Raw genomic sequence first — 13,740 nt, forward strand, 5'->3', positions numbered from 1 at the left:
AGAAAAAATATTTTTGTGGGAAGTAGTTAAGACACTGAATTAGCTGACAAATAATGGGATTGCATTTGCAGAGCTGCAGACATTTAAGACATTAATAGTCATAAACTTCCCATTTTGGTGTGATTAAAAAATTTCAAAGAGATAGAAGTGACATTTTCCAGTAGTCCCTGTGATGCCACAGAATAAGCTTCTGAGTTCCACTAAGGAGAAACCAAATTAGGTCACAAGTACATAAGTTGATTTGTAGGTCAGTCCTCTGAGTAAGCAGGAAGCCTCCTGTGAATTAACAGCAAGAAAAACAGTCTCAAGGAGATGTATTGGTTTTGTGTGGCAAGGTTTTGGTAGCGGGGGGGGGGGTGTGTGTGTGTTACAGGGGTGGCTTCTGTAAGAAGCTGCTGGAAGCTTCCCCTGTGTTCGAGAGAGCCCATACCAGCCGGCTCTAAGATGGACCCGCCGCTGGCCAAGGCCGAGCTGATCAGTGATAGTGGTAACGCCTCTGTGATAACATTTTTAAGAACGAAAAAAGTTGGGACGCAGAGGAAACGGCCGCCGGAGAGAGGAATAAGAACATGTAAGAGAAACAACCCTGCGGACACCAAGGTCAGTGAAGAAGGAGGGGGAGGAGATGCTCCAGGCACCGGAGCGAAGATTCCCCTGCAGCCCGTGGGGAAGACCCTGGTGAGGCAGGCTGTCCCCCTGCAGCCCATGGAGGTCCACGGTGGAGCAGATCTCCACCTGCAGCCCAGGGAGGACCCCACGCCGGAGCAGGTGGGTTCCCGAAGGAGGCTGTGACGCCGTGGGAACCCCGTGCTGGAGCAGGCTGCTGGCAGGACCTGCGGATCTGTGGAGAGAGGAGCCCACGGAGCAGGTTTTCTGGCAGGACCTGTGACCCCGTGGGGGACCCATGCTGGAGCAGTGTGCTCCTGAAGGACTGCACACCATGGAAAGGACCCATGCTGGAGCAGTTCGTGAAGAACTGCAGCCCGTGGGAATGGCCCACGTTGGAGAAGTTTGTGGAGGACTGTCTCCCGTGGGTGGGACCCCACGCTGGAGCAGGGGAAGAGTGTGATGAGTCCTCCCCCTGAGGAGGATGAAGCGGCAGAAAATAATGTGTGATGAACTGACCATAAACCCCATCCCTGTCCCCCTGTGTGGCTGGGGGGGTTGGTAGAGAATCGGGGAGTGAAGTTGTGCGTGGGAAGAAGGGAGGGGTGGAGGGAAGGTGTTCTGAGATTTGGTTTTATTTCTCATTGCCTTACTCTGGTTGATTTGTAATAAATTGAGTTAATTTTCCCCAAGTTGAGTCTGTTTTGCCCGTAACAGTAATTGGTGAGTGATTGCTCCTGTCCTTATCTCGACCCACAAGCTCTTTGTTATATTTTTTCTGTCCCCTGTCCAGCTGAGGAGGGGGAGTGATAGAACGGCTTTGGTGAGCACCTGGTGTCCAGCCAGGGTTAACCCATCACAGTCTTTTATTTAGATAATTTTATGATCATCCAAAAGATATATACAAAAGTGCAGAAGATACTATAGTCCTCATGATATTAAAGATTAAAAAAATGAATTCCAGTAACAAACAAAATAGTACAAAAAGAGAAAATACTCTTCATCTTAGCCACTGAAATGAACTACAGGAGAATATCAAGTTTATCTCCTTAGAGAAGGCCAAGCAAATTCAGTTCATTTGCTAAGTGCTTAGATACTGTAGAGATCATATATAAAGCTCAGCAGAATTTAGATAACTCTACTGATGGAGATAGCAGAAAATACTGCAGCATTATCAGTGAACGCATCACTTGCAGAAGAAAAAAAAATCTCAGCTTGTTTGCTTTGCATCTGTGTTTTCAAAGACAGTAACATGGTATCACAGTTTCTAATTTCATATCAACAAAATCTACTTTGCACAAGTATTACAGGAGAAGTTCAAAAGGTCTGAGAAACATGGTTCCAAGCTGTGCTGACCTTCATATCATAGAGAATGGTCTTTTTTAATTCAGTAGATGAATGCAGTGAAGTTAGTAAGATCTGTCTCCTTTTTTCTATCTGCTAAATGATTCCATAATCTCCAAAATACACTCACTGTCTACAGCTGGATCTTAATTTTGAAAATTAAGGCACAGAGCTGGGAGATTAAATAATGCCAACCTTTTCCTAACTAATATATAGTCCCTGTGCCAACAGCTATTTGCACATTTGTAGTTAGAAACCTTGTCATCAAAGATGTTTGACACTCGCTATAGGTGCTTTCTGTGCTCATCTGTTAAAGACAGGAGTTTCTGCCAACTTACAGGCAACTTTGATGACTTCAAAGGAATAAACGTCCAATATACCAAAAATTCCCTGGAAAGGCCACATGCATCTGCTGTCGCTGGAGGCTCTTCTGCCACTGTACGTTGCCTGTCCTTTGCAAACTTGGCCAAACTGGTAAACCCTTTGAAACACCACCGAAACAAAAAATCTCTAAGTGGAAGAAACAAACCTCATGTGCTAGGCACTCCTAGCAAGAAACAATGAGCATTCTTATTAAAACAGAAGTCTAGAAAAGCTTTGCAAGCATCTACAAACAGCAAAAGGTTTTTTTGTGGAGAATCGTGCCTTTAAAAGCATAGTGTGTGAAGACAAGTGTTGAAAAATTGTTCTCCACTCAAAACAGGCAGAAAAATATTTTATATCAAAGGTGGAAAAAAAATTAATGTCAAGTTAAAGGAGTCCAAGACAGACTAGAACTATTTTATTAAATCAGGAACATCAGGCCATGGGCTGTAGTCTGGTATTAAAGTTCAGGGAAGTGCATACCATTCAAAAAGTCAGACAACTGCATCCTCACAAGCTGCATTCTTAAGCTGAAGTGTTACTGATGGAGCACATATTGGAAAGAAAAAGAACTAGGACTGTTAAATCACTTGTAGAATGAGTACACTGAGAAAAGATGGACAGAAACGTTTTTATTTTGCACAAGTATAGAACAACATAAATGTCTTGACACCTTTGAGCAAGGTTCCTTAAACCCCAAGGTACATCCATATGTGTTAATCAATGATAACTGAACAAGCAATAATAAGACAGATAAACAGACCTCCTAATAGTGTTGCTCATATAAATTAAAGTAGAATATTTCTGAACCAACAATACTATTAGTAGATGCTCTTTTTCAGTCTGCTTTTGAAGTGATGTCATCACTGACTAACTTAAAAAGATCACTTTTTTCTACAACTAGGTACCCTCTTTTAGACTCTCAATCAGAAAACAGGCAAACTGAATGGCTGTTTTTTTTGAAGGGGAGCAGTAGATGTGTCTGCTCATGCAGTACTGACTAAAGATTGAGACAGCAAACCTTGCACAGACAGAACAGATAAGAGATCTGTCTGACAGTCCACTGGAATTTCATTTGCTCTGCAGACAAAATAACAAGGTTGCTTGGAGGTAATCCAATAAACTGTTCCAACAATTATTAACAGAAAAGATTCAAGAAATGTGGAAAAACAGTTAGATTAAAAAAAAAAAAAAAAAAAAAGCAAGGCTGAAGGTTTCAAAATTTGTTCCTTTTCAACACTGTCATTAAATGCCTGAATCTCCAGAACCTTGCTGACATTACTTAAGCTTAAAATGAAGGCTCAATCATAAAAAACCCTCTCATAAAACACGAATAAGATCCAATGTTATCCTCAGTCGAGGAATATCAACATTAAGCACTTTAACTTCCACTCTTTCTCCAGGACCTAACCCGAGGCTTCTTCTCTTCTTCACTTTAGAAAGTTTTGCTTCTGTTATGTTTCGCACTGGAATCAAACCTGCTTTTCCCACACCAATATCAACAAAAACTCCAAATGGCGTTGCATTTTCAACTTTTCCAGTCAGAACAGTACCAACACTTAAGTCTTCAAAGCAGACTATGCTTCTCTTGAAGTCAGGTTTATCAAAATCTGTTATAAGAAACAAGAAACAAAAATAAGACACCGCAGAAAAAGCTTGCGTTATTTTCTAAGGGTTGTTTCCAGCTAATTATTTCTAATTAAGAAGTCATCCAAGGTAGCTCTAAGGTCCCAAATACTGCTTCATTACATTTTTAAAATAAAGACCCATGTGTGATAAACAACTGGTTTCTTGTATTTTATGAATCACTTTAAAAGAGTATGATTAATGGAGTAATAAGTATAGTGAACTCCGTGGTATGAAACTATCACAAGAGGATCAGAAGCATGTAGTATATTAGCTAGTGACCAAAAGATTCTTTAAATTTTCTTGCAGCTAGGGAGAAAAGACTTGAGGTGACTCTTACTGGAGCTACATAAATTATACATAAAATTCTATTCCTATACAAATACAGGAAGGTGAATACTCGGTCTCATCAAATACTAAAGAGAAAAGTCAACAAGGCGCTATGCTTAGGCTTGCTGTTCATCTGCACCATGACATCACACGAACAACTGCTTCCCATGATATCACACAATAAACTGCTTCTTTGCACTGACAACTTAAAAATCACACACACGTGATTATAAGCAGGTAATATCCCAATATATTAGAATTCACATTCTGCATTTAAGGGCATAGATAGATATTTTAAACCCTCTTCTTACTTGCTTACCACTTTCTGCTCCTGCAGAAAATCCTTCTGAGCCTTCTCAACAACTTCCCTTTCAACCTTTCCCTACTGCTGTTTTACCTTTTCCAAAATACAATACGACTGAGATTTTCCAGAGAGCATCACCAAACCAGGATTGTGACCATTTTCTTATATTCACCTTTGAGAAATAAAATACAGCCTGAAAAAGTTTATAGCTAAAATGTACTGAAAATCTGTCAGTCTGTAACTTCACCAGGCTGTGGATCTGTATTGGTTTGTGTGGCAAGGTTTTGGTAGTAGGGGGCTACACGGGTGGCTCCTGGGAGAAGCTGCTAGGAGCTTCCCCCATGTCCAACAGAGCCAATGCCAGACAGCTCCAAGACAGACCCACTGCTGGCCAAGGCCGAGCCCATCAGCAATGGCAGTAGCACCTCCGGGATAACAGATTTAAGAAGGGGGCAGGGGGGTGGGGGGTGCAAAATGGCAACTTCAGCTAGAGAGAGGAATGAGAATATGTGAGCAACACCCTGCAGACCCCCAGGTCAGTGAAGAAGGAGGGGGAGGAGATGCTCCGGGCACCGGAGCAGAGACTCCCCTGCAGCCCGTGGGGAAGACCCTGGTGAGGCAGGCTGTCCCCCTGCAGCCCATGGAGGTCCACGGCAGAGCAGATAACCACCTGCAGCCCGTGGAGGACCCCACGCCGGAGCAGGTGCGTGCCCAAAGGAGGCTGTGACCCCCTGGGAAGCCTGTGCTGGAGCAGGCTGCTGGCAGGACCTGCAGACCTGTGGAGAGAGGAGCCCACGCTGGAGCAGGATTTCTGGCAGGACTTGTGACCCTGTGGGGGACCCACGCTGGAGCAGTCTGTGCCTGAAGGACTGCACCCCCTGGAAGTGACCCACGCTGGAGCAGTTCATGAACCGTCTCCCATGGGAGGAACCCCACGCTGGAGCAGGGGAAGAGTGTGAGGAGTCCTGCCCCTGAGGGGAAAGGAGCGGCAGAGACAACACGTGATGAACTGACCACAACCTCCATTCCCTGACCCCTGTGCTGCCATGGGGGAGGAGGTAGAGAAAATCAGAAGTAAAGTTAAGCCAGGGAAGAAGTGAGGGCTGGGGGGAAGGTCTTTTTATGATTTGGTTTTATTTCTTATTATCCTACTCTGATTTGATTGGAACTAAATTAAATTAATTTTCCCCAAGTCAAGTCTGTTTTGCCCATGATGGTAACTGGTGAGTGATCCCTCCCTGTCCTTATATCTCCACAAGCCTTTTGTTATATTTTCTCTCCCCCATCCAGCTGAGGAGGGGGAGTGATGGAGCAGCTTTGGTGGGCATCTGGTGTCCAGCCAGGGTCAAGCCACCACAGGATCAAACCCCAATTGAGTACACAAGATGGCAAATGCAGCAATAGGCTTTGAATGACATCAGATTTTCTACTGCAGAAATGTACGTAATTACTCAGGTCCAAAATGGTTAATCCTTTTGTAACATTATACTGTACAGTGGTACTTCAATGAAAAAAAGCAACTAAACAGCCAGCTAGGGCAACGAGCACAGGGAGATTCAGAGGAACGATGGGAAACTTTTTATATGTTTGCAAACCCGTTCCCCCCCACCCCCCATCCTAGCAGATTCATTACAGTTACCTGATTAGCTGTTCAACTTTAACGTTAAAAAGACAATTTCTTGCAAGAAATGCCTTGCAAGCTTTGGCTAGAAAAAGATTTTTAAAATAATGTGATAAAATATACTATTCTTTTCCTTTCCCCAAATAACTCTACCCATTTTCCTTTGTACTAAAATTATTCAGGAAAAATAAACAACATAGAATTTCAATTAAATTTAAGATGATAAATAGGAAAGCTACTCTTTGTCCACAATTCCCTAACGTCACATCTCTACTGTTGGGAACAACAATGGAATTGAATCTTAAACCAAGATTATTTTTTGAATCAGGGTAGGGTACAAATCATTCAATCTGCCTGAGCCCTCCTAGATGTGATGCATTTCCTCATTGACAGTCACTAGCAGGGTTACAAAGACAATGAATTACGGCTATACAAGGCTACTAGGCTGCCTACTCCAGTCACAGAGTCTGCCTACAGTAATACTGAATGTACTGGATCAGAAGGATGTTTCCACTGAAGAGTCCCTTTTTGTTTTATATCTTCATATATTAATAGTCTATCTACTGTAATTTAGATGTGAGACCACCAGAACAAATGGGGACAGAAAATACATATTGTCAAGATCACTATTTATAAAATAGGCAAAGAAACTACTAATGAACTGAAAATAGGGGGACAGAAATCTTATTTCTTTTAAGCATAAGTTTATTATTTGTTATTATAAGCCTGCATCTTTGCTGCCTACCTTTATCTCTTGCTGTCATAAGAGAATCCAGCTGTAAGTTTCATTAAACAACAGCATCTCCCAGATGTTTTACTTCATTGCTTATCTCATCTTTCTTCCCTTCCACCTCAAACTGTTAAGCACTACTGCAAAGTTTTAACCAAGGTAGGTCACGAGCCATGTGCTCCAATTACACTTTTCTCCAGGAACTAGTGCAATAAAAGAGCAGAACTGCACACTACTACGCCACTGCTCCACAGACCTTTATTACTACTGTTTCAGCTTGGTCTCAGCATTCCCCTCCATGGTGGAGAGCCAACACAGATTTAATCAGTATAGAGTCAACATATTGAAACTATTTCATTTGTTAACAGGCATACAAGCCCCTTCCCACGGCTGAAAATGCCATGATTTAAGACAGGATTCACACTCCTTACCTACTGAGCTGGAAAGAAACATCTGACTATGATATAGCCTTTACCTTGCCTGATAAAAGAAATGGAGTTACACATCCATGAAAATCTACAACTGACTTCAGAAGAAGAAAACATGCTGTTCTAAAACTGGTATGTAGAACAATCAAACTGAGATTACAGCCTTCAAAGCAAAGGTTTACCTGTTCGAATGTCAAAGCCTTCAGGCTGAGTCAGACCATCAATGATCAGCTGCAGCGTGTGCACCGTTGTATTTAGCCTTTTGGCTGTGCCTTCCAGTCCTTCCTTTTGAATTACTGCATTTACTTTTTCCTGCATATCTGATTTTCCTATGTCATTTGTGTTTCCTCCAATGAAAGATAAAAACCTGGGAAGTTCAAACAAAGACACAGAGAGAAGTTTGTAACATCCTTCAGTGGAAACTGAACCTTTGCTATATTTAGGGGGTTTGATTACTCTTGCATTGATGTGTGAACAAAACGTCTGATAAAAAAATATGAACAGTGAACAGTTTCCCAAGTGCATATCCTCTCAACTCATCATCAACAACTCTGAACTCACTGATCAGAGACATACATGGATAGAGTCTATCTGTATACAAGTATCTCCTGGAATAGATTACAAAATTGAAGCAAAATTTCAAAATGTAAATCGCTTCTCAGACTGATGATTTCATCTCATGCTAAACCAAAATCTGATTATGACTGAAAGATGTCTTTTACAGTGAAAGTTCCCCAGAAATAAGTGAGAGTTCTATAATACTGTCATTTTTATCATCACTCTCATTCAAATTAAAATGAATGGCAATTTATTAAAACAACAATGAACATTTAAAATATTAAATTAATATGAAGAATCTTTAACCAAATTTAAGAAAAACTTTACATGAAATACTTCTCTTGTCTATGAACTTCATGATCAAGAACAATTAGTTTTTTAGAAATTAGGAAATTATCAAGTCAAAGTAGTTACACAGCACAAACACCCTTACCCTTCCCTACTGTCACATACATACACACATTGCAGATTGAGACAAATTTGGACTGGCATCTAAAAAGGCTGAGAAGAAATACTTTAAAATAAATATATCTTGATCTGTGATCTCTTTTTTTTTTTTAAAATAAATGAAAAAACCCAAACCACACTAACTGAGGTTTTTAGTTCAGCAATGTTGGCACATATGCTGAGAAGCGCAGAGAATATATGACAAAAATTCACATGCAGACCCTACTCCTTATTATCAGTAGTGATGCCTTAGACAATGTTTACTTGTCACTGAATAAATGTCCTTATTCTACTGAAGGATTTAAAAATGCAAAACAAATCTTTAATGGATATAAACCAATAAAAATGAGGATGCAGCTCATAGAAGCTGAGTCACATTATACTAAATAAAGCAATTTGTCCTTTTTTCAGTAGATACTTCAGTTATGTGTCCTGCTGCCCTGCTCTGCATCTCACCATGAAAAAACCTCGTCTCCCCTGCTTTATCATAGCCCTTATTGTTGGAGGGAGGCACATGTTTTTTTGCATGTTTTCCACCACAGCAGACAGGTAGAATTATTGTCCCTGGCCTTCAGAGTCCGAGTAAACATTCCTTCCAAATTCCTAAAAGAGATCCCTCCTTCCTGTCCTTATCCTACTTCACAACAAGTGTAAAGTACAAGCCACAAAAGAAGTGCTGACCAGCAGGTTCATGCCCTGCACTTGGGAGTGGTGGGAGACATTCCAGCTCCATAAGAAAGCAAAAGCCCCTGGTACGCATCCCCGTGCTGTCCACCCCCCCACCCCCAATCCCCCAAAGCCCCTAGTACTCATCCCACCCCCCCAAAAAACCCAAACCCCCAAACATTCTGTGCTTTTATCAAACCTGAGTCTAGTATTTCTTTTGGCAGGAGACAGTGGGGTTTTTTTGTTTTCTTTTTTTTAACCTGAAGAATCCAACTGACATTACTCAGGTGGTGAGTGATAAAAAGCTATATGCACTGAAATACAAAATTAAATTTCTTTTTGAGAAAATATAAACAGAAGGCACATAATTAAAGCACTATCTGACTTTCAATAAATCACAAAATTCATCTTTGAGCACAAGGGCAAATCTTCACTCCAAAATGTCCACTCATTTTGCCAAAGGAGGACATCCGTTAAAATTGGCTGTCAGGACTTCCACTTTTTTACTGAATTCAAGTGCAAGCATGGCGATTTAAGTGGACTATTAGCTCAAACACATAGATTTGCACTTAATAGTGACAGATATAATTTTCACATTAATTTTCTTAGTGCATACAGATCTTTCATGTGGCAATGTATGAAGAAAAAAATTAATAAGGATTCAGTGGATGATGCTGTTTTCAGGGTTTACTGAATTTTGCTTTGATTGCATTTCAACTTTTGACATCACTTTTTAAAGTAGTTTGAGGCAGTTTGGAAACAAAGTAAATATCAAAACATTGCCACGTTTATAATATTAAATATAATTTTTTATTTTCCATAAACTAACAACAAAACACTACTACTACTCAAATATTTTGTCTAATAAGAGCCTATATATCAAAAATATGAGACCTACTATGAAGCCATCCTCTGTTGGTCTCAAAAGAGCACTAAGAGTGGTTGGATTGATAATACTGAAACTGCACGTAGGCCCAGGCAAAGCGCTCTTTACACAGCTCCTCAGGGCTGCTGGCTGCTAACGCTGATGGATGGACAATGCCCTACCACAGCACTAGTGACAGGCGGCAGCTGCCCCGGCTTTGACTGACATGCCAGATGTAACACGACAAACCTGACCAGCCTCATGACTCAACCTTCTAAATAATGTATGCTTTACCGCCAACCCCTGTAAACAAGTTTGCTGACATTCTCATACTTGGCTTTATTTCACTTCAAATGGAAATTCAGCTGAAGTACCTCCAAGTAACATTTTCTCACCATTAGGATTTCGCAGAAGCACATTCACTTCATAAATCAATAACAGGGTGGGTTTTGCTGCTAATAAGTGCAACCACACGGAACACCCACCGATGTATTAAAAAAACCCCCATTATGTACAAAACTGTCGAACGTGTGGATAATGCAATCAGAATGCACGGTGCTACGTGCAGGCTGCTGGAAAGAAAACCAGCCTGAAACAGGACACAACCCAGGTGCCTGAGCCCTCAATTACTATTCATGAAAGTTATTTTGCTGCCCGCTCCTTCCTCTGCCTCCCCCATCCTCTGGAAATCCCAATGGAAGTATTTACCCGATATTAAAAAGGATTCCCCATCTATGCAAGGGTGGTACGTTTGGGCCCTATGTTATCAATTACAATTGTTTAAATAACTTATTAACATGGTTACTGCTCAGAATAAAATTTTGGCTCCACCTGAAGATGACGCTTAAACACATGCCCAAGTCTAAGTACATGAGAATTCCCACCGACCACAGCAGAATTAATAATATTCTATGAATCAGGCATTTGGTTAAGAGTATTTCAGAATGACAAGATATATTATAGGCTGAACAGAGCACTGTAACAAGGTACACCGTGCACATATACACAAAAGAAATAATCTTTAACAGAAACAATAAATTTCTACTTTAGAAATTCTCACCTTTTTAGGTTAGGTTTTGGTAAATTTCTTGGTGATTACAGATGTAGTTTTTAAGAATACTGTTGAATCTAGTTATATATCTGATGTATCATTTTCACTCAAATGAACATAGCCTAAGGGCACTTAGAATAATAAAAAAATCAATATAAAGCACAAATCTCTGACTGAACAGTTGCGCATTATACTGATCATTTCTATTTTTAAATGTCATTGCTAAGAACAAAGTTAAATGTTTCCTTATTAAAAAAGCAACCCAACAACTTACTTTGAGAGTTATTTCAAGGTCAGAAAAAAAAGATATAGTTGGTAATAAGGCTGGGATATGGCTAGGGGGGGAAAAAAGTTTCCCTTAATTTACATATTTTGATCTTCATAATGTTAAACTAAAACACTACAATCTTTGAAATAGCTCGCTTACCCAATTTGTAAATGAGAGTTCCAGCTGCACAACATAAGAACATGAATGATCTATGCAAAAATGAAAGCCCTTCAAGTATTTTCCTGGCTACATATGTGAATTAAATAACATGTTGCAGTAGTTCAAGTGCTGTGTTTATCTACTAGAAAGATAAAACCTAAAGAAAAGTTAACAGAAATGGAAATGGGAAAGATGAGATGTTTTTTCTGAAGTGAGGTCATTCTTATAAGATATACTATCCTTATTTCCTCAAATGTTTAGTGTCTGAGTGAATGGCGAACTTTCTGTTCAAGGCACATCAACTCAGATAAAAGCTGCCAGAGTTTTAGGAGAGTCAGAACAGAGCGAAATTTAGCTGGTTTAGAGACTTTGAGTTTTATGGGTTTGAGATTTAGAGAATACTCAGAAACCTATGCAACCACCTTAGTTTTAAAAGCAATCTTTTCAGTCTTACAGGACCTGCACAGAATAGTCATGGCTAAATCACTGATGTTTTTATTTAATATATAATTTCATCCATCTTACCCAGATAAAGAAAGTAGCATAAATGTAACAAATAAGCACATCATGTTCATTTATCATACACATCTGCACAAAATTATAGCACAGCTTTTGCAATGCTTAAAAGATAATGCAAATTTCAGTGGAATGCAAAAAACAGTCAGAAAAGAGTAAAACTATTACCAAGGGAAGTCTTCTGTAAATTTTTATGAAGTTAAACACCCCAAAAAGCTTCTTCTAATGTGCAGGAGTTCTAAAGCTTTGCAAGGGTTTTAGTCATAGTCATTTGTTTTATGTAATCATTTCCAGTAACACAACTTAAGAGCTGAGAGTACTGGATTCGTTACATTAAAGCAACATGATATGCCATTACATCTCGTCACAGTGCACACATGAATTAATGGTAATGCAACATAATCACTCTGAAAACAAAACAACTTTGCATTAGCATGTGCTTTGTTAGGTAAAATGTACATTCATGACAGTAGGAAACTTAAATTATGCAGACATTTATATTTTAGTAATGTTTTGAAATGCAAAAGCATTATTTTTATAATGCAGATGTTGACTGTTTCTGTTCTCACTAGTAATACAGATCCTCAGTTTTCAACTACTGATGCAGATTATATAGCAAACAATATTTGTGCATTCTCTGTAATTAGTTGCTGGACATGGAAAGTTAAAGTTTCAAATATATTTAAAACTACTTATGTGGTTTAGCCAGATAAGGATATTTAACCAATATGTTTTTCCTCAAATGCATAAATTATTAATATTATAGATTATCTGACTGCATGCAGAAGACCAGAAAGTACTCAGATAGTTTATGACATTTTGAATGTATAAATCTAAGAAACAATGACTTTCTAAATGAGAACAGAAATTCAGATGCAGTTACACTGCCACATAGCCACTTTGCTACAATACCATTAGGCACGCTGTTGTTAGCTGTTTTCATGACTACTGATATATCACATAATTGAAGTGTAACCTGAGATACAAAATAGTAAAACGTGATTAGTTATCCACAAAGAATTAGTATTACAGTTAAAGGAGATCATTCCATAAAAAAGTTCATTTTTTCTTCATAATTTTTTTTAAAATGCAACCAGTAGGAAGTTATGTAAGTTTCAAAAATTTCAACAAATTAAAAAATACCACTTGATTTACGGGTCTAGTATTTATAGTGTAACTGGAGGATAATTCTTTGTTATTTCCAAGTTATTCTAATCATTCTTGTTAACTGTATATTTTACATCACATAAAAGTTTTAAAATGTCTTTACTGGATGGCAATTAGCAGTGAAAGCCTTTTCTGCTCTTCTATTTACTGACAAGATAACTTTCAAAAATATGACCTCTAAAAATCCAGCTACTAAGTTAATAGTCAGACCTGTGAATGAACTGGCTTTCTGAAGTGATGAATATGACCTATTATTTATTAGGCTTAATGGTCCTAATTCTGAAAGTGTTCTCCTTAATTAGGGTTAGCCATTTCCTATTGGAAATAGTCACAAAGATTCATTAATTTACTAAGCTTAACTTTTTTTTTGGGGGGGGGGGTTAAAGAGAAACATAAGACTTTACCAGAAAGTATTATTTTGCACATTAAATAGCTTGAATAAACACACACCACACACACACGTGTGTGTACATGCAAGTACAGTCTTATTGAAAGTGGACAAAAGATGATTCGGTTGACTTTGTAGTGAATTTAAGGAAAGGCATCCTATCACAGTAGAAACTCCTGTCCTCTGTAAAATATTCACATGTAGACTGCATTATTAAATAGAACACAACAATTTGTTCTCATTGCTCAAACACCATAGTAATTATTCCCTCCCTGATCTCTATTCCCCTTAAACATTGCCTCA

General features: G+C 39.1%; 1 protein-coding gene across 3 annotated transcripts in view; it reads right to left on the reverse strand.

Moving 5' to 3' along the window:
- Positions 1–3,424: 3,424 nt before the first annotated feature.
- SRBD1 (S1 RNA binding domain 1) overlaps positions 3,425–13,740 on the reverse strand; it is a 134,831-nt gene continuing 124,515 nt past the window's right edge. For all 3 annotated transcript variants that reach the window (XM_075042852.1, XM_075042853.1, XM_075042851.1), the window contains exons 22-23: positions 7,535–7,719; positions 3,425–3,923 (exon numbers count right to left, since the gene is read on the reverse strand). In XM_075042852.1, coding sequence (XP_074898953.1) covers positions 3,634–3,923; positions 7,535–7,719 — 475 coding nt within the window. In that variant the 3' untranslated portion in view covers positions 3,425–3,633. The remainder of the gene's footprint in view (positions 3,924–7,534; positions 7,720–13,740) is intronic.

Source organism: Buteo buteo, chromosome 12 (genome assembly GCF_964188355.1).
Source record: "Buteo buteo chromosome 12, bButBut1.hap1.1, whole genome shotgun sequence".
NCBI lineage: Eukaryota > Metazoa > Chordata > Aves > Accipitriformes > Accipitridae > Buteo > Buteo buteo.